A 25,068-nucleotide genomic window follows, 5' to 3' on the forward strand; every position below is an offset into this window, starting at 1 on the left:
TGATATCTGGATCACACGCCTCTCAATACAGAAGTAAAGTTTTTATGAGTGTGAGCGAAGAGCAGCAGAGACACTATTTGCTTAGGTTCAACCCAAAAGTTCCTGCAGTTTGACACATGACGTTGGCAGTGACGGTATGGTCAGCTTCCTAGGCTTCAGGGTTGGGTTTTTATCACTCATTCTTTCAGCAGGTTTTCACGTCCCATCATTCCTGTGATCCAGAGTTTGACCTGGTGACCCCTGGGGAATGAGATCCTCTCCCAACCATCTCCTGTCCCCATTCTTTGTGGCTGGACTCCTGTAAGCCACGACCTTTTGTTTCAATGGGCAAGAAGCAGGAAGCCACGGCGGCCAGCAAGCAACATCCACTGTACACCACCAGCGTTAAATAGACTGAAGATTCCAACATCACCTGCAGAAAAAAAGGCAGAAAATACAAAAAAAGTATCCCTGAGCCTTATCACAGAAAGAAATACGAAAGTAGCAGTAGGAATTTTAGTTACAATACTGGAAAAATGTTGAACGTGCACTGGGTGCACGTTCTTTCCTCAATGATAAGACGTCGCTACTGACCAGTGACAAACCAGCCCGGATTACAAGTGCCACGAGGTGCTGCTGCCCTTGTGTATGAGACAGGACTTGAGCAGATCACAGATTTTCTACCCAGCCCCCAACACATGGATCTCTGGAGCAAGAGGTAAACTCAGAAACGAGCCTGAAGTCTCCTCAAGGAACAGGCAACAACCACCCTCCTTCAGCACATCCCACACAGATTGCCCTTGGTTGGCCCTTGCAGCAGGTGGTTCTCCATCACCTTCCCGTGCCTTTGGTCTCAGAAGGAGAAGGGTTTTACCTGTGCAATGAACGGGGTTATGAGGGCTCCCACTCTGGCCATTCCACTGCACGTTCCCAGGCCCAAAGCACGTGTGGCTGTCGGATAAACCTGTGAACAAAGCATCAGCCCATTAAGGCTAGTGGGAAGTTCTCTTCCCTCCAGTCTCCTGAATCAATGGAAATTACTAAGTGGTACTAGAGCAAGTTCTGTTAGACAATGACAATGAGATCATCAACTCATATCCGGGGTGAGGTCCGTTGTGAAGAGGTCATAAAAATGAATTTCCCACCATGTTCTCACTCCCCTTAAATATCCTCATTACGAAAACAACCTCCTTACCTCAGGAGTGTAAACATAAGCAGCCTGAAATCCTCCTGAAATAAAAGCTCTTGCAATGAAGAGCAGCACAGTAAGAACATTTCTGTGAGAATAAAAAGGAGAGCAGTGTTTGGGATTGTTCTGTACAACCAGTTTGTTTAACTTGGAGGCAAGTGCAATAAAAATGCTAAATTTGTTAGAACGATTTCTTTTGTTTTTTAATGAACCCTTTGTATTTTTTCTGGACCTTTAATATAACAAGGATGCCAAACAATCTGCATTCCCACAATCCCATCAGTTTTCTAAGTGTATTCATTCTAACTGGCAGCTGTGACCTATCGAAATACGCAGCGAATGCCTAAACTTGTCTAAATAAGAAAAATATATTCCACGTTATGAACGGTGCTAACAAAAAAAGGGCACACATGAGAAGGAAACGAGTGTCGCTTTCCTGTTAAAAGACGTGAACCTACCTACCACCTGGATATTTGCAACTTTGCAAGGTTTCTTATTGCAAGGTTTCTGTACTATGAGGTTTTTGCCTGAAAAGGTTTAAATCCAGAGCGCTCTCCTCTGGCTGTTGGGTCACTGCCCTGGTTGTCAGCCTCAAGGCACAGACGTTGCCACGTGCAGGTGGCACGAAGGCCAGATGCAGTCAGAGGCAGATGCTCAGAGCTCAGCTGGAAATCTGGTACTGTTAAGATTCACGGGCACAGCTGCCAACTGACCTGTTCTTTGGAAAATCTGCATGAAGGACAGATACTGAACAACACAAAAAAGTGAACCCGAGTTCTCTGGAAAGTCGTGCCCCGTGTACCTGCACTGCCAGCACCGAGCTCCACCAGCCACACTGTGCAACCTCGAGGTTGTGCCAGGCTGTGCCTATTGCTTCTCACCCAATTGTGCCGCAGCACTTGGGCCACTGAGAGCCCACGACAAGTGAACCAGCCAGAGCAGCCGAACGGGAGGCAGAGTCTGGGCTTGGCTGTGAAGCACTGCCCTGGTACAGGCAGCCTGGGCAAACGTCGTCATGAACAGCAGAGAGCAGTACACGAACCCGCTACCGAGGCTCGTGGCATCAGGTTTGGTTTAAAAATTGTCCAATGGTTACCTCCTACTCAGACATAAGCTCTTATTTTCCCCTTTGGATTGCTTTGTCCACAAGATTATAGCGAAGGATTTCTCCTCTCCTGCTTCTTTTAGTTTCCTTCCAAACTCTGGTGAGAAAACCTAACACCATCCTTAACTCTTTCCGCAGCTGAGCACGACCATCTCATGGCTTTTTAAACCACCACTTCCAGCTCTCCTGCCATAATCAAGACAGAACACGGATGAATTGGATATACCAGTTGTTCACCGTGTGTTACTTACCTTCCAACGCAGAGAAACAGCAGAAGACTGCAAAAGGAGAAGACAAAAAAGGACAGGGCCATGGTTTTCTTGCGGCCTATCCGATCAATAATCCATAGTGTGACTAACACACCTGTGGAAGGAGACAAGTTGACTGGTGGGAATTCAGCAAAGGTGGATGCTGCAGCAGCTGGCTTTTAACACAGGCTGGGTTATTTAGACTGGAAATTTTGTGGCCTCTTTCTTTAAAATGCTTGGCTGGCAGAGGGAGTGTAGAACGGATTGCCCCAGCCATCGGTGCCACATGAAAACAGCAGCTCTGTGTCCCAGCTGGTGAGCCTTGCTCCATGCTCACAGCCCCACTGGTCCACACGTCCACATGCCCACACCCTCAGGGGCTACACGCCGATGGAGGAGTGGGCAACCAACTCTGACACCTGTTAACCCCCGATTATTGCACTGGCTACCGACAGGAATGCTAAAAACGCCTGCCTTGCCTCACTGGAACATCTTCTGTTCGACTTCTGACCACTGCTCCCCACTAATCTTCCTGCTGTCAGATTTAGGGCTCTTTAGAACTTGGTATTTTCTTTCCATTGTGTCATTTATACGCTGCCATCAAATTATTTCTCACCTGCTCTTTCACAAAGGAAACAGCTCAAGCTCCGTAAGCCTCACGATGTTAAGGATTCTCTCTTACGCAACTTAGCCAAATCCTTTTAAAAGCAGATGTACAGCAAGTGTGGGGGTTATCCAAGGATCAGAGTTGCCAGTGTCATATTCAGAGATTTCCCTGTTAGTATTTCTTACTCCTGCCTTAGATCAGATTTGTCCTTTCAGCTACAGCATCAGCCCAAGAGTATATATTCTCTTTTCCGTCCACCGTACGCTGACATCCTCCCCAGAACGACTGTTATGCAGGACACCCCTCCCATTAGGGACTATGCATATTTCCCAGTCAGAGACTTAGAATTTTTCACCTATTCAATGGCTTCTCTTTGAGCATTTGTCCCTGAAACTATAATCTAGAACAGTGAACAGTTGACCACTGCTTCACAGCATTATTTCAAACAGATTAATACTGAGAGATCATCTCCTACACCCAAAGAAACAATGGCTAATACACACTAACGATCTCGCTTGCCCTGTGTCAAACTTTCACTGGACTTCACCGAAATGACTGAAGCTCATGACCGAGGCTGGACACAGAGCTGCAGGAAGCAAGTTCTCCATCGACTCGCTATACCCACGATCCTTTTAAAACAGTTCTGGAAAGTCATTTACAGATAAAAGTTCAAGCGACTCTGCCCCTTTGATTTAATTGTTACTCTTCCTCTGAATGCCTAATACGTTGCTTGGAGAGAATCCATAGTCAGAGGGACCATTATAGCTTCCCAAAGCAATTACTGGTGATTTTATCTGTAATGATCACATGGGCAGCGAAGAGAGCTACAGCTACTGTGTGCACTGCATAGATCAAGTAGTCCAAGCAAGAAGCACCAGTGCTGGGGAAATATATTAGCACAAGGCCAGGCAGATGAGTCCATTCCACTGCTTGTACCAGAGCCCATTCCAATCCCACTGAGCCACTGGCAGTGAAGAACTGGTGTTTCTTATTGCCACTTACCAGGGAATTCTGACAGGGTTGTCCAGAGCAGGTCAGTGTAGTCTTCCTCTGTCAGATACTCACAGGTCAGGCTGCACTTTGCTTTAACTTCTTTCCTTCTGCTGGATACTGTGGGAGGAAAAAGGAAAAAAACAAACATTTCATATATTTTAAGTAATCTCTTCCCTGCTCACCTTCCTCTACTCCTTTATCAATCTTACTGCTGAAACCAATAGAGGGGATGTACTGAAAAAACCTTGCTGCACAGCAGGTATGTTCTGCCTGGAAGTCAGAGCTGAAACTGAACAGTTTATAATCTTAATCTTAATCACCACATCGTGGTGGCAGGATGTCTTACCTCTGCAACCACCACTATCGGAATGAAAACTTCCACCTCCTTATCAGCTGGACAGGCTTAGTCATTTTTCAGTCCAGGGCTCATGACAGTGAACAGAATTAACATCAGCAATTCAGCTTCTCCCTACATCAATTGGGACACTGACACTTCATCTCTACTTTGAGAAGACTGAATAATACCCTGTCTTTGTAAAAACAAGTATTTTCAAAGGATGCACGCTCCTTTGTGGAAGCTAACCAGAGTCAGACTTCTCAAACAGCTAACAGACTGTTGTACAAGCTTGGGATCTGGGTCTCCTCCCAGTACCACCCATCATCTTCCTATAATTTTCCACCTGTCAGACGGTTTTCACTAATTACAAGTGTTCTGAATACAATCATGCCTCCCCCAGGGAATCAAACTTTTCAAGCCTCTTCTTAATGCGGTCAAAGCACTTTTTTTTTTTTAAACACAAAAATCTGCAACAAAAAGGGTGATGGTTTCCCACCATTATCTTTTTTCTCAGCAGGTCTTCACATCTTGAGAAGCTGGAAGCTGCACAGCAGCAGCAGTTGTCTCTATCTCAGAACTAATTAGGCCTGTCAAGTCTGGAAACTTAAATTTATTCAATCACTTTATTCTCAAGAAGAACAGATACTTTTTCTAACAGGTCTCCCTTGAAGTTTGTCTTGCTATTTTACATTTTGGGCTCAGAGACACTGCAGGACCTCTCTGCACTGTGCAGGAGACGAGGAACAGTCTATCAAAAGGTTTCAAACAGGTAACCCTTTAAGAGGATGCCTTAAAATTCAGGCTGGCAGCCACAGCCATTTCCAAACTAAGAGCAGAAGGTGATCTAATAAAAGATATTCCACCACTTAACAGGGTATATTTAAAAGGAAAAGATGGACTAGTACTCACTGCTGCAGACGTCCCCTGCTTGGAAGAACTCTGTAGTTAATAAAACTAACCCATAATATGAAAAAGCATTGGAAAACCTGCAAGGAAGAAAATGAGAAAGGAAGTCTCAGCTCGTCAAACCTGGAGTAAACAACATGAATCAAAACTGAACCCACTGTGTGGGGACTCCCACTAAGTGCTACCTGAATGCTATTTCCTACCAGCATTTAGGAAATGAAAGGGCAATTTGATTGAGAATGCCAGCGACTGGATGATTTCATAAATTACAAATCAATACAGGCTGGGGTTTATTTTTGAGGAGGAAGTTGCTGTATTTTAGTGATACTGTAAAATACCTCCATTAAAGACCGTTTAGAATTGTGCTGGCACTGAGCCATTTATATTTCCTCTTACCATATAAACCAGAGTAACAACGTGGTCCATCTAAAATGGGGCGTAAAAAGGTCCCTCATTTTCCCTCGGTCTTCCTGTTGGAAACAAGCAGAGTCAGATGATCAGGGCACTCACTGGTCCTGGAATGGAGGATAATACAACACACAGTACTACATCTCAGGATAAGCTGAGGATCAGCTGGGGGCTCTTTGGGTTGTAGGAGCCACACTGGAGCCGGGATCCAACCACAGAATTCCTTTGCCAAGGGGAATTCTCTAGGAGCGTAACGGTATCAAAACCAGCTCATGCACAGGGCACACTACTCCTCCCCAAGGAAGGTGAGGATCTGTTAGGACAAGGTAGGGCTGGAAAGAGGTAGAGCAGAACTTTGCCAATCCATAGGTGGCATATGATCCTCGTGGCCCACAGCCAGCTCCCGTAAATTGGAGCAGTCCCTCCAGGCTTCTGCTGCAGGGTAAGGCAGTGAGGAACGACGAGCAGCCCTCCTGCAAGCACACCCCTTTGAAACTACGTGGTTCTCAGAGAGAGGGTGGAGGGCTCAGCCCATAACTTGTGGTTAAGCAAAAGCACTTTCTCACCCCACCCTGGCAACAAAACCACCCAAAACCTGGGAGAGCGCTCCTGCACAGCCCATCGAAACGGCTGTGGCTGCACCAAAGGCACAAGAGCTCAAATCCTCACTGATGCAGACCTCAGAAAACCAAACCTCCACCTCTGACTGGTAAGAGGCTGTCAGTGCCAACAGGCTCCTGCCTAGCTTTGCCATTTCCCTCCTGTTCAAACCTACACGTCTCCCTCTGCTGTCCTTCCTCGCTGGGTAACTGTGCAACTTTCTTTTCTTACAAAAGTCTGCTCTTTGTTCTGTAAACGCAGAGCTGCTTTGCTTTGAATGTTGACAGGGGTGCTGAAAAGTCGCCCATATAAAGCTGAAATGAAAAAAATCCCATGCAATTCATACAGTAACATGCAGCTCAATTAACAGCCTGAGTTACTCCACGCATTAGGACCAAAAAGGAGCTTGCAGCTTTCCCACTCCAGAAAATCAGGATGAGATTAAAAATGAGGTCCAGCTGAAGAGTCAAATTCCATCTCGTCTCATGAGTTCAGATCTGGGAATTCTGAGCTGAGCCCTTCAGCAGCTTCGAGATTTGATTTTCTTTACTATTAGAGTCTTAGAGTGAGGTTAAATAACATTAACGACCACTTCAAAAGTCTTCTTCACTTTCAGGATTTTCATGTAAATAAAAACGAGAAACTAACTGTTCCTCACTGCGAAAGAGGCATGTATGATCATCTCATTTTTCTATTACTGGTTGAGACACCAAAATTAAATTTAACATTGATTATTTGCTTATAAAAATATATATGAACGTAGCAAAGATTCATTGTATCCCACGTTATTAATGTGCCTGTTACCTGTACATACCTGTCTGGAAATAATTAATTTTCCCAAAGGCATTGGAGCTCCATTTTCTGTTGCTATCCGCTTTAAAGTGGCAATTGCTTTTTCTTGATTCCCAGATAATACATCATACCTGGCACTTTCTGGCAGCCACTAGGAGCAAAGCAGATCACACACACAACGATGTCAGAAACACAGCAATAAAGGAACTGGGGATTTTCTTTGTGGGCTTGCAGTGGGAAATCTCAGCGACTCCAGCAGACTACTCACACAAGAAAGGACTGCAGAACTAATCTTTACCAATTCAGAGAACCATCTCCCTGCCAAAAAGGCTTTAAGAAACTGCAAAACCCCACTTTCACCATAAAATCAGAACTCCAGACTAAAATCTTTCCCTTCTGCTACCTTGGTTTCATTCTTGAGAAATGTGAGGCATTTTTGCAGGTTCCTTACATCACACCTTCCCAGTAGGAAAGGCAAAGCATCCAGGTAACAAGATGCTCTGGGCATTCCAAGATCTGCATTTTTAAACTCCTTTTAAAAAAAAGCATGTTAGCACCTGTATGACCGGAGGTATTTCTGAAAATAACATATATCTTTGAGAAGACTAAGTGATTGGCAAATATATTACCTAACAGTGCACTGAAGTGCAGGTTTAACTCATATCTGTCTTATTTTAGAATCTGACCTGCACTATGCAGATTTTACTCCTGATTCGGGTGGATTATTTAAGTGGACAGTAATTATAAAACTTAGTATTTTTAAAAAATAATTTAAAAATGTAAAGAGTCATCAGGGAAATAGCAACAGCTTTTAATAAAATGTTGATTCCACTGAGCTTAGTTGAAACAAAGTCATTAAATTGGAGAGTTTTCCAGGCCTGATTCGGTTTCACAAAATTCCATTGTCCTCCAGCAATTACAGTCACAGAAACACAGATCTCACTGGAATGTTTTTACTAGCACCCTGTTGAAACAACGGCATTTTTGTCATTATTTCAGATGTTTTAAAGAAGACACCAACAGAGAGCTCAAAGCTGTCCCAGTTTCCTTCAGCCAAGTTACAGAATGAGGTAGAGAAGTGGTAGATTGATGGAACACACATTCATCTTTGAAAGAATACCTACAAAACACAGGACAGCGAAGAGCAAAAGTGGGAGGGCAGAAAGAATGAGAAGCCACCGCCAGCCAAGAGTGGGCATCACCAGCACTGCTAGAAGGACTTCAAACACAGTCCCAATGGCCCAGAAGACCTGCCAAAGGGAAAAGAAACAGTCACAAAGGAGAATAAGAGTGCTCTTGAGGCCTCTTTCCTTGTAACTTTCCAAGATGTGCTCTCTAGGGTCTGCTGGAGGGAGAAATGCCAGAGACATTCCAAATAAGCACCACTGTAAGGAAATAGAGTCCAGACATTTTAAGGGGATTTGTTCAAACGTTGCAGAAACTAAAACGTTCCTTTCTGAAAACCTAGCATCGACCTTCCCTGGACACTCATTTTAACTGTAGGCAGCTTCTCGTAAGGAACAGACTCATCACATGGACTTTCTTAAGCAAAATGGCATTAATGTCTCTATCTATGAGTCCCACTCCCAGCCACCACCATGAGGTTGATGGCATTTGTTTTCCTCACCAAGATCAAGCTACCAAAGACACAGAGTTTGGCCTGTAGATGAAAGAAGGAATTGATACCTTCTCAGCAAATAACGGGGCTGGCATCCTCTTGCATATCCTACCCATGCAGGATCATTCTCCTTTGGAGTAGGAATCCACTTAGCTCATTATTTAACGCTCAGATTATATTTCTAACCCGGGGTTGCTCAGAGGCAGCCAAACTGTGGCAGAACAAAAGTGACCCAGAAAGGAGTAATTAATCTACATAACTCTGTTGACGAAAGATTAATCAACTGAATGTAGGACTAGCCAGCAGCCATCTGAGAAGGCTGGTTTTGCATCGAGAAGCTGTTTCAATTCGGTGAAGTTTTCCACAAGGATGCTTCTTCTGAACTGACTGCTGCAGACCCTTCAGCCACGCGTCAACGGGCTGGGAATTTTGTCTTTAAGTATTTATAGGGCAAAATTCTGCTCTCTGTGACTTTGATACATTTAGATTGACTATGGGGAGCTGAATTTAGCCCGGCCTTTACTGAACAGTCAGTTCTCCACTATCCATTACTGAGTTGTAGATTAATTTCTCCATGGAATTAGGTGACACCCAAACGGCCCCTCTTGCACTAACAGCAGTAACTTCTGCAGCACTGGATACAAGTTAATTTACAAAAAGGCAGATTCAGCAGAAAGAGTGGAGCACTACCCAAATGCATCATGCTGCTTTTGGACCACAGCTAGTTAGCACTCGTGTATGGGGGAAACCTCAGCTCCACACTAACTTGGACAATCCAGAGGTGACTGCAGCTAGATGTGACATTTGTAGTCAGCAGGACTGGATGGACGGAACCAACAGCAGAATTTGTCCCTCCAGGGACCAGAAGCATAGTTATGCTGCTCACCTCGATTAATAAAATGCATTTTCCTCTGGCTTTCATTGGAAGGAATTCAGCATATAAGGTTACCCTGGAAAGAGTGAACATTGAGAAAAATGTCATGTTAGCATATTGAGAAAAATGCCACGTTAGCACAACGAGAGAGGTCCGAACATTTTGTTTGCCTTTTATTAAAATTGCCAAACCCACAGTAGTAACACAAAAGCCTTCCTACCCCGGAGAGCCGGCCAGGCTGTGGACACTGGTTCAGACTCCCCTTTCCACAGCAGAACAAAACCCCGTTAGGTCATCGTTGCAATAGAGGGCAGAGTTTGCTCTGTTTGTGTGATTTTGTAACTCTGTAGTTGTTAGCTAAGTGTAGCAGCTCTTGATGCATGTGTTTTCACAACTCTGCTCTGCTCTGGGACAGGCACTACGCCTGTTATTTTCAGTGTGGTCCATCAGCATTCAACACAAACTCTTGCTGGGTAAAGTACTTCCTCAAGGCTTTACAAGTGGCTCAGAGAATTTCACATCAGCCTGCTCTGCCAGGTTTCAATTCTCCACGAAGTGAATTCTTCCAAGGTCTGATTCTGTTACTGGTATAAAATAATTTGCATTCTTTTATTGTGGGAATTCAAAAAGAAATCACCTAACTCTGCAGAGTCTTTGTTTCATGACTGTGCCAAAGAGCAATGGTACATCTTCTCTGTGAGTATTTCCTGAGGATGAACGCAAGGGCCAGTGGCCAGTCAAGGCTCTCTCATCTTCTTCAAACTCTCTGGTAAGACTTGTCGTTCTTTGCTCCTTCTCTGTTTGCATTCCATTGACTCGTCCTGCTTCCGTCTCTGAACTCCTTAGGCTTTCTTTGATGTTGGCCACAAAACTCCTACTAAGGGGACAAACGGTGGCTTGATCTCTGAGTAGCTTCCCAGAACTCAGTTCATCCAAGTACAAAGTTGCACACAGTATTATACTACATCAGTGATTAAGAGAAGGAAGTAAAATCACGTAAATAAATGTAGAGCAGTCCCCTATATATCGCAGCAGAAAACAGAAGCTGATTAATGTTGTACAGAACTGTTTTCATAAGAGAATACTCCATATCTTTGCAAGCCTGGATGTTGGCACTGTGAATGAATAGTCATACTCAGTGTTAGATAATATCTCACACAAAATTCCCAGAGGAAGCCACAGCTTCTCAGGTGCAGCTCCTACGTACATAGAGATAGAGGGATATCTGCTACAGTCCGTTCATTTATTATTGCTGGATGCTTTCTTTTCAATAGCACCTTTCATAAAAATCTCTCTCATACCCATTATAGAACACAATACTTCAAGGACAAAGATACCCACGTAATTCCACTGAAATTCAGCCACTCCTATCCCAAGTCACACAGCCTACTTCAAGGATATGAGAAAGGAGCCACTTTTCCTGCTTCACACGTATTGACTCCTGTCAAAGGAATCACTACTGCAGTTGGAACAAAGACTCAGCAGCAATGGAATCCACTCTCAGTTCCATAACTGGCTCTTCTTTGCCTCTCCTTAAGTCCCGTGGCCTTTGGGCACCACCTGCCCCTCTGTGCCGTAGCTGTTCCACTGCGGCTCTGAGGAACGTGGTCAATACCAGTTTGCAGCACAAGGCATTATTAACTCTGATGCTTTGTCTTTGCTGTTCTCCTGCCTCATTCCAGTTGTGCTCAGCTGGAACTGCACGGCAGAAGCTGCCTCACCGTTGATCGAGACACGGCACGCTAAGGACTTTCTTATTTTACACACACGTTACGCTTTTGCGCAGCTTCTAAAGGTGGGCAGGAGAGCAGTAAAAGAAAATGAATAGTGCTGTGATGTTCCATCTCAGCTCTGAATCTTTTATCTGGGAATGGCAACAGAAAAGACAGGATATTGACTTGCCTTGTGAAGAAGTCTATGAACCATCAATCAAAGTTATACTCTGATTACTCCAAAATAGCACCTCCATGGGGCAAGATATCAATTATTAATAAGGATAAAAGACTACGCAGAGGGAGAATGGCTATACTCTTCCCTGTACATTTATAATGAAAAGCCTAGAGTAGAGTTATTTATTCCAGGTGGAAAATTTAGAGATCTTCCTCTTCAGTGAATGGAATGACACAGTAACAGAGAAATATCCTGATGCTGCCTTCTTATTAGAAATCTGTCTGAGCCGCCAAGTCTTCAGCGCTGCAGGTCTGGGCTGTGTGGTTTCGGAATTCCAACTCAGGTTCAGATGTGAAAGTTCAGGCTCTGACTGAACAACGATCTGCAGTTTTACAAACCCCAGGAGCCAGGGCTCAGCTCTACCTCTAAACACTGTTTATTTTGCAACAAAACCATGTCATCCCTTATGGGCTCTGCCAATGCAATCTGGTAACGCAGTGTTTAGGCACAGCTACAAAACGTTGTCACGTAAATCTCATGCATCTCAGTGATGTATCAGGCATCTTCAAAGCTTTCTCAGAGTTTAATATATTTGCTCCAAAATACTTACAGAAAAATGGGTTTGGGACAACTGAACAGAGGCATATCTTCGATTTGACATTAGCATTTTTTAAAAAATAAATAGAAAATTTGAACTTGTGAATATTTACTTACGACTGAGGCACTCCTCCAATCCCAAAGCCCACCAGGCCCCTCAGCACCAAGATCCAGCTATACACTGGTGCAAAACCACTGAGGATCCCATAATAGAGTGTCCATAACACACTGATTTTTAGGCCCTGTTAACAAAGCATGAGGAAAAAAGTTTGCTGTAACACAAATTAACAAAATGTAAAGCAGAGCTTCAAATACATTTTATTTCACAGGAAGTCAATTACAGCTCTGTTTAATTCTGCTTCACACATGTGGACTATGACATTTGTGAACATCGTACACAGAAACATCCAAACTGTAGAAACATCAGGATATATTCTAGCAGGAGCTGAAGACTTACTGTTTTTCTCCCGTACTGGTCTGAAATGTTTCCCCAGAGAGTGGAGCTGGACATCATTCCCACAAATACCACCTATGAAACAACAGAAAAAAATCCTCCCCTTAACCACAAGACGAGTGACAATTTCCATATGACAGCAACCAGAACACAACTTCACAGTGAAAAAAATTTCAGCTCTGACAAGAGACCAAAATGTCCAGGTGTTCTGGGTATGGTTCCTTTGCAGTAGGGACTTTTAAAGATAATTATTCACATAGTGGGATTTTTCAAAAGTCACTAACTTTACTTCCATGCACTTGAAAGGGAACTTGCTACTGCCCAGGAAGGGGGGTGAGAGTCAGTGGACTGTTCAAGCCAATGTTCGAGGTTCTTCCAGTGGTGGGACCATTTTCAGCAGCTGCTTTGCTTTGGTCGAGGTCAAGAATCTAAACATAACATACCTAAACCTGAACCTCTGCCAGGCTGCTTGTCATCACCTCACCCTTATCTTGCCTGTTAATTTGTGAACTACTGAATTAGCCCAGTACTGAATGTTTTTGATCTTTTCATAAATGGAAGAAAATTAATTATAAGAAATGACTGCAGAGCACAATTTGCCACTAAATGGAAATAACTGTCTTGTTTCTGGGGTGAGTTTTTTTTGCTGGAGGGTTTTCATAACCCACAAAGAAATCTTTCATCTGCTTCGCAGCAAGACCCCACTGAGTTTCATCAGCACTACTGAGGGGGCAGGCCAGTGGAGACAGGAGCAAGCACCTGGGCTGGAGAGGGGAAGCAACCAGGCACCCCTCAAGTCAGCTTTGCAATTTAAAGATCCATCCAGTGACAAATCAGCCTGACACTAGAATGTGCACTCTGGTATTATACACATTGTGAGTCCAGCCCTGGAAGATGCTGAGTTCTCCAGTTCCACTGAACATATTCATGAATAAAAGCTGATGAGTGTTGCTTGAGGTCTGCAAGACAGAGCTGTTCAAGGAACCCACTGCTGATGGAGTACCTCTCAGCCAGCTCACCTCCAGTCTCCTATTGCCATTCCCAGCAGGTTGTCTCAAATTCGAATGGAGATAAAGTTAGATCTTACAAGTTTAGAAAAGTCTGAAAAAAGACCGAGGTGTCAAAGAAAATATCTTGTACTCTTTTCAGAGGTGACACCAAAAGTTTATTCTGTAGGTGAAGAGAGAAATGAGATCCTGCTCGATTAAGGCAATGGCAAAACTGAAGCATGTTTCCCCCATCAGTGCATTAAAACCATAGGAATTTTGTAAGAGAAAGAAGTGCATACTCAAGCAATAAGTGGGGCAAGAAGCAGGTCTGTTTGTCAAAGCCTTTGTCTCATGTCCACCGACCCCTTCTGCTTGCAATTTGCTCAGCAAGAATAAAACTGTGCTGAGCTGAAAGAAGGAACAAGACCCTCCTTCAGACGGGCTGGCTGCACTCAGCTCTAGGAAAGGACATGATCCAAACTGATTTAAACCCACTGAGCATTTTGACCAATTTACACAACAACACAAATAGTGTGAAAAGCTAAAGGAGAAAGAAATGTCCAAGTTAAAGCGCGTGCCATACAACAAGGGCACGTGCTGAGTCTCAAAACCAGTTTCCTTATCCCTGAAGGCACTGCATGTTTCCAACATCATAGCACCATACTCAGAGGGGGTATTATAAGAGCTCTGCTTGCAAAGGTCACTGATGACCCACCTCAAAAAGCCAGTGCTTGCTCCCTCTCACAGCTCCCAGTCTGTCTATGTACAAGTGAGCTTAAATGTGGTGAGAGAGAAAGACTTTCAAGAGAGATAGCCAAAATTTACCAATCCTTTTTTTCAATTAATCAAATGGTTTGAATTTTAGAACGAGTTTGAGTCAATTCATACATTTTCCTGGAAATCACATGAAACTTTGAACCTGAAACTTGCAAAATATCCTCAGTTGTCACTGACTTTCATTCCTTCAAGCTCTGGCTTTTAAAAAAGACTCCTATATTCTTCTGAGCCAAAGGCAATCTGCAAAGTCCATGAACAGATTTAACTTTGGGATATAATGCATAATGCCTGAATAACAACGAGTGGAAAAACCTTACAGAATACAGGAGCTGTCAGTTATTTTTCCTACCGATGTGAGCAATGCAACCTGCCAGCTTGGTAATCGCCACTCACAATGAAGCTGAGGAGCTAGGATACTTAAAATCATCATTTCCATAGCATCTGCCATCTAGAAGGGTAAAAAAGAAACAAAAATAAATAACTGCCTGAAAACGAGATTGACATAGCAGTCAATAATACACCTTGAAATTAAGCCAGTTTCTGCTCTGTGCCATTCCCACTCCATGGGTGAAACAAAGCAGTTATGTTTGCAAGGTACAGTATGTGAACACAGTGTAGGGAAAAAAAGCAACAGGTCCACTTTTAAGCTCATTTCTGATTGTCAAAATGTTTAGTGACACTGGCAGAGAGGATTCAAAGAGCCAAACCAAAAGTTATCAACGGGTGATTTTGAGACCTGTCTGGTCAGTCATCCAGGTTCATTCACATCCATATTGCGTATCCCAGGGATGAGCTTTCAAATCCTTTACACACAGATTCAGCCAGAACTGTTTATTACCTTATAACTCACTCCCTTTCTCCCTTATACACTCCTTCTGGATTTGTATCAAATATATTGATAGATCACTTGTAAACCAAATTCCACTACTGACTTGGGAGCTAAACCATGGCAGATTGTAACCTTACATGTAGACAATAGGGCTCCAGACAGCACTACCCGAAAATATATCACAGTAAATGTAACCTACAGTGCTTCAGAAAGAGCAGGAAAGTGAAAACAAAGCCTGTCTTTCTGTTCTTGATATCAAGGTTAAAACTAGAAGTACTGAGTTGCTGGTCACCTGAAGCTGAGATTACAATACTACTAATAGAGAAAACAGAGATTGTAGCTAATGGGATGGGTGTGGTAAAATCACTGCATGAAAACTGGGATCTGCTTCTGTAGGAACAGCCTAGCACCCTTCCCATATGAAACAAGGATTTGAAGTAGAGAATCAAAATGATTTTTCCCATTTTTCCCTGATTTATACCCTGATTTATAAGATTTATAAGAACTTCAGAGACAGAGAAATCAATCCGTTATTCATTACCTCCATATAACAAGTTTGAGTCCATTGTCATTTTAGAATTTCAGGTAAAATTCCTTCTTTACTGTACAATTATCTGTTTGGAGACTTTGTCTACAGAGAATGGCCACATTACTTGAAATTACTGAGATTCTCTAAGCAATGATCATGCAATTAACCTTGATAACAATTACTTGCCCATGCTAATCCAGTAATAACAGAGAGCTTCCACTGGAACTTTCCAAATCCAATGGCTTCCACCGCATCTTCCACCATGAAAGTGTCTAGAAAGAAAACAATTCTAGTGCAGAAGTGTATTTCTTTCCTAGGAAGAGCCATCCCTTGAGACAGTATTTTCTGTGAATGCAGTTACTTATTAACTGGGTAATCTATTGAGATCTAAAATACATGACAGAGCTACTTTGCTTTTATATAGTTCCTACTCAGGAAAACATCTATGTTCTTCGAGAATTGTGCTAAAGCCAAAATAATTCTAAATATTCCCAGAATATTTTATTCACACGGAAGTAAATCAGCGTAGCACCCATGACTCCAGCACACGCTCAGCCTGGTACTCCTGGGAACGACTCCACCAGCCACTGAGTTGCAGCTGCCACTGGTGAGAGGTGTATGAGCTGCTCAACAGCACACAGCAAGAGATGGAAAGTGCAGAAGAATATTTTAGTGCATGGAGAGTCAAACTGTAATTATTTGAATCAAGAATTTGTCCAAGACACATATATCTTAAAACATACTTTTTTCAAAATGCTGATGGTTCTTTCCGCGTATTGTCACGACCTCAGTATTTTGTTCTATCTGAAGAAGCTGAGATATCTCAAATTCCTTGGCTCAAGTGCAAAATTAAGTACACAATAAAAATACATTTTGATATCCAGGTTGTTTAAATCAATTTAAGTCTCAAAGTTCTAACACTTCCAGCAGTTTAAAAAGGACATTAGCCACAGAAAAGCGTTATGGAGCTAAGAACTGGACATCCTCACAAAGCAAAAGACAAAAACACAAACCAAAAGGAAATCAAACAAAACCTAACCGATAAAACAAAGCAGAGGTGTCGTAAGGCCTCAGTTTGTGACTTCATCCCAGGCATTTGATGTGATGGCACCGAAGCTCAGCATACGGGGCTGCTGCATCACTTGCACTTTTTGGGGCCATGTGCCAATTGAAATTCTACATATATCTGCAGACTGGCACTGATGCCAGTGAGAAACTGCTTTTGAGAAACTCGTGGAGCTCACTCCATGGTATTCTGGCTTCCTATTGCATCAATATGTTAGTAAATAAGTCCCTGGGAAAGTTGTCATCCTACAAAATTTTAGTATGCCTTGTGCCAAGACAAAAACAACACTTCTATCTTCTAAACTGGTGTTGCCTTCAGGGCAGCCAGCACCTCTCTGCTGGGCAGAGAGCAGAGGCTGGGATGTACGGCCATTCCGTGCCTCCTGTCCTCTGGGCACGGCGGAGACAGGAACACTGCAGAGGCTTCATGCTCAGCCTTGAAGGTGAGCCACGTGTAACTGCTCCAGCAAAGCTGGCCGTGTTCTAGGAGCACTGGTCAGTTCTAAAGGAAACTAAGTCAAACCTCCTGTATAAAACAGGTGGTGACAACTGGATACACAACTCCTTAAAAGTGTCTGTTACTGGTAATATAAAAACAAACACATAAAGCATCCCTCCGAGAACAAAGCAGCCAAATCATGATTTTCAGGTATAACATCATTTGCCTGTGTTACTGTTTCCTTCTTTTATCTGGGGATCGTTAACTTCTCTAAATCCATCATATTCAGCCCGGTTGCAACATGACCGAAATGGAGAGGCCACACCTTTCCCCTTATAGGAAAACAACTCACCATCAGTTGGGTTGGCAAATTCCTTAGGCACTGCAGCTCCATCCTCCAGCTCGATGGGCTCTAGCTCTGTCCGAACACCCTCGATCTGAATTTCGTGTTCTCCTGAAACGACATCCTCATCCGACCTCGAGCTTTCCCCAGTGCGGCGGAACTTGACCACCCTGAGAACACAGAAACGAGGATTAATACTGTGGTGGGTCTTGTCCAGGTCGAAGCTGTGCTTGGCTGGTCTGGAAGCCCTGGTTTCTCCCACCCTCCTGCCCCCATTTCACACTCACAGAGAATGCTGTGACTTTTATTTGTACCTGCTTTTAGATACGGTGTCCTGCTGGTTGCTACTGGCTTTGGAAAAACTGCAGAGCTACATTGCTCCGTGATATAACAACCATTTTTGTACAAAAAGGATGTTATCATGAAAACATCTAAAGCTATAAAAACAAACAGGTTATACAAATATGATGAAATGATACGTATTTCATGATAACCACGTTTTGTGTAGCCAGACTTTTATTGTGGATCACACACAGCTGTGCTATTGAATTTAAGTGCTTTGTCTTTGTAGGGAGAACCCAAATTCAATTTTCCACATAGATTTCATAAGAGTCATTTGTGTCTTAGGAGAAGCAGAACTCCTGATATTTGTCAGATTTTTAAACATTACTTAATGAAGTAGAATTCATAAGATAATTCAGCGAATTGACTGATTTTTTCCATGACAGTGATGGTTCTGTGACTACACATACGATTGCTTTCATCTCTTGTCTTAAACTGAAGTCTTTACTATTATGGGATTAATTAAATACCTGTATTTAAGAAACTATTTGATTTCCAATACTTGGTTCATCTATGAGTTTCTTGAAACTCCTAGGTAATGGGACAGAATAAGAAAGTGAATCAAAGGATACTTCTTTTTCCACGAAGTTCAAGTCGATATCAAAGAGGGCACCTGCCTGCCAGCTGTAGTCCTGGCACATAAGGTGACGACTGTGAGGTGAGCGTCATGCTCACAGCTGTCTGTATTTTACACCATTTCTGGCACTAGCTGAGAGGTAATGGTCCAACCTCTGCAGCAAGGCCATGGAGAGAGCAACACATGCAAACAGAACTTGGCTAAATTGACACAACTTTCACATCTGGGTTAGAGTGATTTTGTGTAACGCCTCCTGTACGCAGAGGAGGTCCACGTTCCACCAGTTAAGCTTCCTGGGACCAAACAAAGGTTTTGAAACAGATCTACCATATTTAATGTAACAGATCCCTCAAGCTTCCTGCACTTTACCTGCAACATCAGCGTAACTTTTTCACCTTGGCAACTGACAACTTCTTGGACTTCAGCTAAATAGTTTTTTGGAAATAGAATAAATTAGCCTTGCTCCTACCTTTTCTGACTTCCAATGCCTGAATATTTTAATTCTACAGTACAGATCAGCAGAGAGCCTCCTGAACTTCAGTTTAATCCTCTGGTTTAGGGGTCAGCAAAACTAAACTATCAGCATCCTTGCCAGCTGCAGCGGCAGCAAATCGACATCAGGTATGACATTCCTAAAGGTGATCTGAAAGACTTTTCACGTCTGGCAAGACCTCAACTCTTATTTTCTTTTACAAGTGCTGATGAGACAATCAATACTTAATACAAGGGCAAAGTGGGGGGCAACCTGCAAAACTCCTGTAAGCGGATTTTGGTCCACTGGTAGACAAGAGGATGGAGGAATGAACATCCCAGTTACCCACAGGGTTTTTTTTACAACAAGAGGAGTCCTGGCCACCACCAGCCATTCAGTCCAGCTTAGGATTTCACTGTGGTGGAAACATAAAGCAGAGGGATACAAAACACTTTTTTTTTCTCTTCACAGTCCTGGCACATGTATTATTTCCCTGGCCACATCCCATCTGGGGAACTGCACATATTCACTAATGATATTCTTGCAGTAACCTGGAGAGAGGGAAGTACAGTGACCATTTGGTGATGTTATCACTCCTCTTTAGCACGGCGGCTTTGCAGGCTGTTGAGATGTTTTGGGATGATTTTTTTCAGGTAAATAGGGCATATTCCAAGATCTGTATGGGGCAAGTCTTCCTTGTACTACTTCAGTAATGCTTTCATCTGCAGCAGGAAACTGAAAGCTTTTCTCTGGCCTTTATGTCTTGGCAGATAAACCACAGAGTCACAAATTTTGTTTTCTAAGATAAGGTTTGAAGATCTTAAACACAAGAACAGAGCACAAAACCCCAGGCCTCTTTGAAATGAACAAGAAAACTACGTTGACTGCAGTGAAACTGGGGTTTACCTTGCATTCTGATTTGGAGTATGCAGAGAATCATTCACTTAGTTGTAAGAAAAGACAAACAAAACAATGAAACTCGTCCGAATTCAGGTTCATCTTTAGTTCCACTGAGAAATTCTATTTTAAGTTCTCTTAATCTGCTTGGTTTTTTAACCTCAGTACAACTATCTTGGTTTCCATTTTCTTTTGCTGACCCTATAGGACAAACAAGTAATTATTACTCTCGTGTTAAAACTGTCACTGAAGATACAATCTTCATATGACCTACAAGACACATAGTCTCAGCAAACAAATATTGAAATTTATATGCCCATGAGGTGACTTTTTTATAACAAAGAGCAATTAATATCAAAGTACCATTTATATCTTATTTGCAACAGCAAAATAACCATGCCAATAAAAACCTTCCTGTCTTTAAAGTACCTGATCACAAAACTCCTGTATTACTGTTTCTTATTTTGCAATATTTGTTGAAGAAGACTTTCAGAACTGACCATTTTAGAGATGATGGTTCCAGACACTATCCAAAGGCAGTGACTGATCTGAACTTTGTAAATACTTCAATGGCAAACTGAGTGGAGAGCTATCTGGCCACATTCCTCATCACAGGAAATAAAAAAATATGTTTATCACTTAGGAACCTATGAAACAAACTGACACAAATGAAGAAAAAAAGGAACAGTGAGTATTTAGTGTTCCATACTTGTAAAATTCTTCAGAGCTGAGACATCTCGGAGAGCTGCATTTGTTTGCAAGATCTCACAGCACTGAATAAGTCCAATTACACCTACAGTGAAAGGTACTTTAGACCAGATTTCTGTGCTTTGTTTTGTTGTTTTTTTTTTAAAAAAAAAAGGGAAAAAAATGGCCTAATTGAATCATGTCCTATTCTTTTTACTGCCAAGCTGAATGGATTCGAACTAAGTATTTGAAAATAACTGGAGTTCATGTCCATTTTCCCAACTTATTAGAAATGTTATGGGACAGTTTGCTCTGTCATTGACATGAGCTCATGAATATTTAAAATCAACTTTAAGCATTTATTCCCTGCCTTGCAGAGTCAATGATTTATAAACAGGAATGTGTCTCAAAGCACCTGATAATGGAGCATTAGGAGAAATGCACTTGTTTTTAAAGGAAACATTTTGCATTCATGAAAAGGAAACACTGCTGTTAAAAGGCAGCAACGCTTTTATCCCCGTTTTTGCACAGATCCAGCAACCACATCCCAACAGCAACGAGTTCCTCACAAATAACAGCATTTATCTTGTGCAGCAAGGTTTGCTGCCCCACAACACGCAGCTGGCAAGTACTCACTGCAAACACACCTTTGCAAAAAAGGGTTCTGATCCGCAATCAGTTCGCAGCATGAAGGAGGAAGCCAGGAATTGCCTTCCCCGGCACAATGTTATTTACAGATGCAATCCACCTTGCAAATGCAATAGTAACATTTCTTCCCAGAAAATCTTTTGGCACTTCCACGGCTTTATTCCACCCTCCTTATTAGCACCACCACCAAGCTCATGCAAAAAAAATTAAAAATTGAGTGAATTTATATAACAAACAGATCCCTGCATGCCCCCAGGATGCTGAACCCAGGCAGCTATACAAGGAAAATGGCCTGCTTCCCGGGGCCTGAGCCGCTTCCTAGAAATAATTCCCTTAAAAATCACCAGGATTCCCAACATCCCTGCAGCCCATTGAGAAGAAACCCTGCGCATCCCCGCTCCCCTGTCGGCGCTACTCACGGCAGCTGTCTCAGCTGGAATAAATCATCCTCCATTGCCGGGCTGCGTCTGGAGGAGCTGCGCTCATCGCTCTCGCATGGCGGGCACGGCTGGAGCGGCGGGCGGGCGGGCGCGGGCGGCTGGACAGCTCTGGCAGCCCGCACCGAGCGGCACGGGGACGGCTGGGCACGGCTGGGCTCAGCACGGCACGGCTCGGCTTGGCACGGCACGGCTGGGCTCAGCACGGCACGGCTCAGCTTGGTACAGCACAGCTGGGCACGGCTGGGCACGGCTGGGCACGGCTCCGTTCTGCTCGGCTCCGTTCGGCTAGGCTCTGTTCAGCTCGGCATGGCACGGCTCGGCTCGGCTCCGTTCTGCTCGGCACAGCACGGCTCCGTTTGGCTTGGCTTGGCTCGGCACGGCACGGCAGGGTGGGCAGAGCCTGGTGGCCAGCGGCTCCCTCCCCTTTTCCCGTCCCTGCTCCCGGGGTGCGACCCGCTCGGGATGGGGCTCGGCTCCCGTGTCACCGCCGGTCCCCGTTCCCTCAGGGATCACTGATGGCCAGTCCGTGGGCAGGGTGCAGCCTCCAGCAGTAGCACAGACTAGGAGAAAACGAAGCGGACGGGATGGAGGAATCCCTAAGGAAAGGCAAGCCAAGCCGGGTGAGATGGTTCCGCTCTCCGGAGCGGCGAGAAGGGTCTTCCGGGGATCACGCCGCCGGCGTGGTGAGGTGAGGGGCTGCACAGAAAATTACGTTATTACAGCGAACGCGTCAGGAAGCCAAGGACAGGTCCTGTATGGGATCTCTTGGAGCGCCCTGGTAGGGCTTCCGAGCGTGCGTTCCTTGCAGGCAGAATGAGATTAGTTTGTAAAAACTCTCAATCACTTACCTGAAAAAAGATACTGTCACCATTCATCCCTGTAGGCCTGTTCCTTCAGTTGGAAGAGACAGCTTATTCGTGCATACGCCTGCGTTTACGGAAGAATCCTTTGCAGAGAAAGGCCTGCAGGAGCAAATGAAGAGGAAATATATGCTAGGAAGATGACTAGGAGACAATTGACATGATTAAAACTTAAAATATATTTGACAAGTGAGAGAAATGGCCTGAAATCAACAAGAGAACATCACGTGAAGACAGGTGAAAAGTGCTACAGTGAGGAAGAAGAATTAAGTTGTACAAATTCAGGTCAGGGAACAACGGATGACGCAAGAGGCTTGGGCTCAGCTATGACAAACCAAACACGCTTCAGTTTGGGAATGGGAGCTGGTCAGCTGCCACACAGACTCAGTTTGTGACACTAAGGACTGGAAATGCTAGCAGGTTTTAATATTTATAAGAAAGGACTTGCAGCTGACCTAGCTAGGGTTTCAGCTTCCATAAAACCAGTGAGAATAGCTGTTTAGTGAAGCGTTTGTGGCTAGGAGCGGAATCCAGACGCCTTCACACAGACATCAGCTCCATTTTAGGTATCTCCTGTGGCCTCCAGCTGTGGATTTTTCACAGGATGGTATGATGGGTCACACAGGACTATGTGGATGCCTCAGGCACCTTAGGGCTCTCTCACATGGATCAAGGTGCCTGTGCTCAGGCACCTGAATACTACCCTAAAAGTGTGATAAAACCCAATTTTAACTGCATGAAATGTATGCATGTTCTGCAATATATTCTCAAAAGCATGAAAAAAAAAGAAGGCTTTTTCAGAGACCAAGTTTTGAGAACTTGTTCAGGATATGTTTGGTATCTCCCTCTGCTCTCCATTCTTTGTCACCTCTCTTGCCATTTTCTGGCAGAAACGGATTTCCATAAACAACACGACTCTCCAGCCGTGCACCCTTTTACTTGTCTTTGCATTGGGTGATGACATGTTCAGGCTGAAGAATGGAATTGTTCCACCTATTCCATCACAATTAAAAAATGAAAAGCTTCAGTAGATAAAACTCGTCTGTCAAAACCTTCCTGATTTGCAAGATTTACGTTTCCTCTTCCGAAAACGTGGGTTAAAGAAACCATAGTTCAATGGTTTATATGACCCAAGAAGTCTGTTCTGTTTCCCTGGACAAAGTCAGCACAACAAGAGGAGTCATGGAACTGAAACTTCCCGAGGAGAGCGGTCATCGTGTGGCTTTATCAGAGTGGCCTCAGCAGAGCGGAGTTCCAGGACAAGACTGATCCACAAAACATGAGTCCACAGAGACTCTGGGTTGCTTCTCCCAAAAACTTGCTAGAAAACAGCATTCTTCAAGCAGAGTTTTAGCTTATACATTTCTTGCATAAGCAACAACTTTCTGTTTAAAATACAGCAGCTAAAACACTTTTTAACTAAATAAGGCCTAATTTCCCAGGAATGGAAGGGTGTGAGATCGGGTCCTCCAAGCAGGCTGGTTCTTCTGTCTCACACATTTAACGTGCATGAGACAGCCATGAGAATGGCACGGTGCACGCTCACACTGCGGCTGCCAGGACGACTTCATTTCTTCTCATCCTCCTTCTCCTCCATCCGTCGCTCCCATCTCTCTCAGCCCCTTGCTGTCCACTCTCCTTCTCTCCAGACCGCTCTCCTCTTCCTCACAGCCTTCTGCCACGCGGGGAGCCATGTCCGGCAAGCACGGACTGGGCCAGGAGGACGCAGAGGGTGCACCAGACCCTTCGTTAACGAGGGTCGGTGGGATTAATGTGGGGAGGTGTGAAGAGGGAGCCTGTTAGCTGCCAGGCCCGCGGGCACCACCAGCAGCTGTCATCTCCAGGTGCTCCCAAAAGCTGCCATGTGTCAGTCGTGCCTGCAAGCGCTCCCAGATCCCTCATCTCCGGGCACCGATGGGAGATACTTCCTTCTCCGAACAAACCCCAAAGCGCATCACTTAATAACTGGAAAAAAAATAACAGGAGGAGGAGGAGGAGGGCGAACAGAGCGGGGGCCTCAAGCCCCGGGTGCGGAGGGAGAGGGGTGTCACGGCAGCACGGAGGAGCCTCACAGCTCTGTGGGGTCGGGAGAGTTTCATGGAATCATTTCAGCTGGAAAAGACCTTTAGGATCATCGAGTCCAACCGCAAACCGACCACGGCCAGCGCGTTACCCAAGCGCCGGCCCCAGCCGCGACCCCCAGCACCACATCTCCGCGTCCGTCAGACCCCTCCGGGCACGGGGCCTCCCCCGCTTCCCCGGGCAGCCCGTTCCAGCGCTCCACAACCCTTTCGGGGAGGAAATTTGTCCCGATATTCCCGATATCCCGCCTAAACCTCCCCGGGCGCAACTCCAGCTTGTGCGATTCGAGCATCCCACCTCCCCCCCCCCCCGCAGGGCCGGGGGCTGCCCGGGGGCTGCCCGGGGCTGGGCATGGCGGGCACCGCTGCCCGTTACCCGCCGCCGCCCGTTGCCAGGGGCGGCGCGCGCGCTCGCCGGGCACCCCGCGCCACTTCCGGCGCTTCCGCCGCCCCGCCCCGCCCCGTCCGCCCGCGGGGCGCAGGTTCCGGCGGGGCG

At 44.6% G+C, this 25,068-nt stretch overlaps 1 protein-coding gene across 1 annotated transcript; it reads right to left on the reverse strand.

Moving 5' to 3' along the window:
- Nucleotides 1-205: 205 nt before the first annotated feature.
- Nucleotides 206-21,672, reverse strand: SVOP (SV2 related protein). The gene is made up of 16 exons (XM_009990926.2): nt 21,611-21,672; nt 17,578-17,738; nt 15,908-15,993; nt 14,713-14,811; nt 12,601-12,672; nt 12,261-12,385; nt 9,669-9,732; nt 8,289-8,414; nt 7,187-7,315; nt 5,761-5,834; nt 5,368-5,444; nt 4,131-4,238; nt 2,525-2,636; nt 1,175-1,256; nt 854-943; nt 206-412 (listed from the first exon to the last, which is right to left on the reverse strand). Exons 1-16 carry the CDS (start codon nt 21,643-21,645, stop codon nt 206-208), a joined length of 1,647 nt encoding a protein of 548 aa, XP_009989228.1. The 5' UTR covers nt 21,646-21,672.
- Nucleotides 21,673-25,068: the final 3,396 nt, after the last annotated feature.

Source organism: Tauraco erythrolophus, chromosome 19, assembly GCF_009769465.1.
Source record: "Tauraco erythrolophus isolate bTauEry1 chromosome 19, bTauEry1.pri, whole genome shotgun sequence".
In the NCBI taxonomy this organism is placed as follows: domain Eukaryota; kingdom Metazoa; phylum Chordata; class Aves; order Musophagiformes; family Musophagidae; genus Tauraco; species Tauraco erythrolophus.

Bases quoted from the DNA above. Each gene is read 5' to 3' on its own strand.
- SVOP (XM_009990926.2), bottom strand. From the start codon at position 21,645: ATGGAGGATGATTTATTCCAGCTGAGACAGCTGCC. The intron at 5,835-7,186 runs GTATGTACAGGT...TGTTTCCAACAG, and splicing joins AATTAATTATTTCCAGACAG to GAAGACCGAGGGAAAATGAG. The intron at 1,257-2,524 runs GTAAGTAACACA...TTATTCTCACAG, and splicing joins CTGTTTCTCTGCGTTGGAAG to AAATGTTCTTACTGTGCTGC.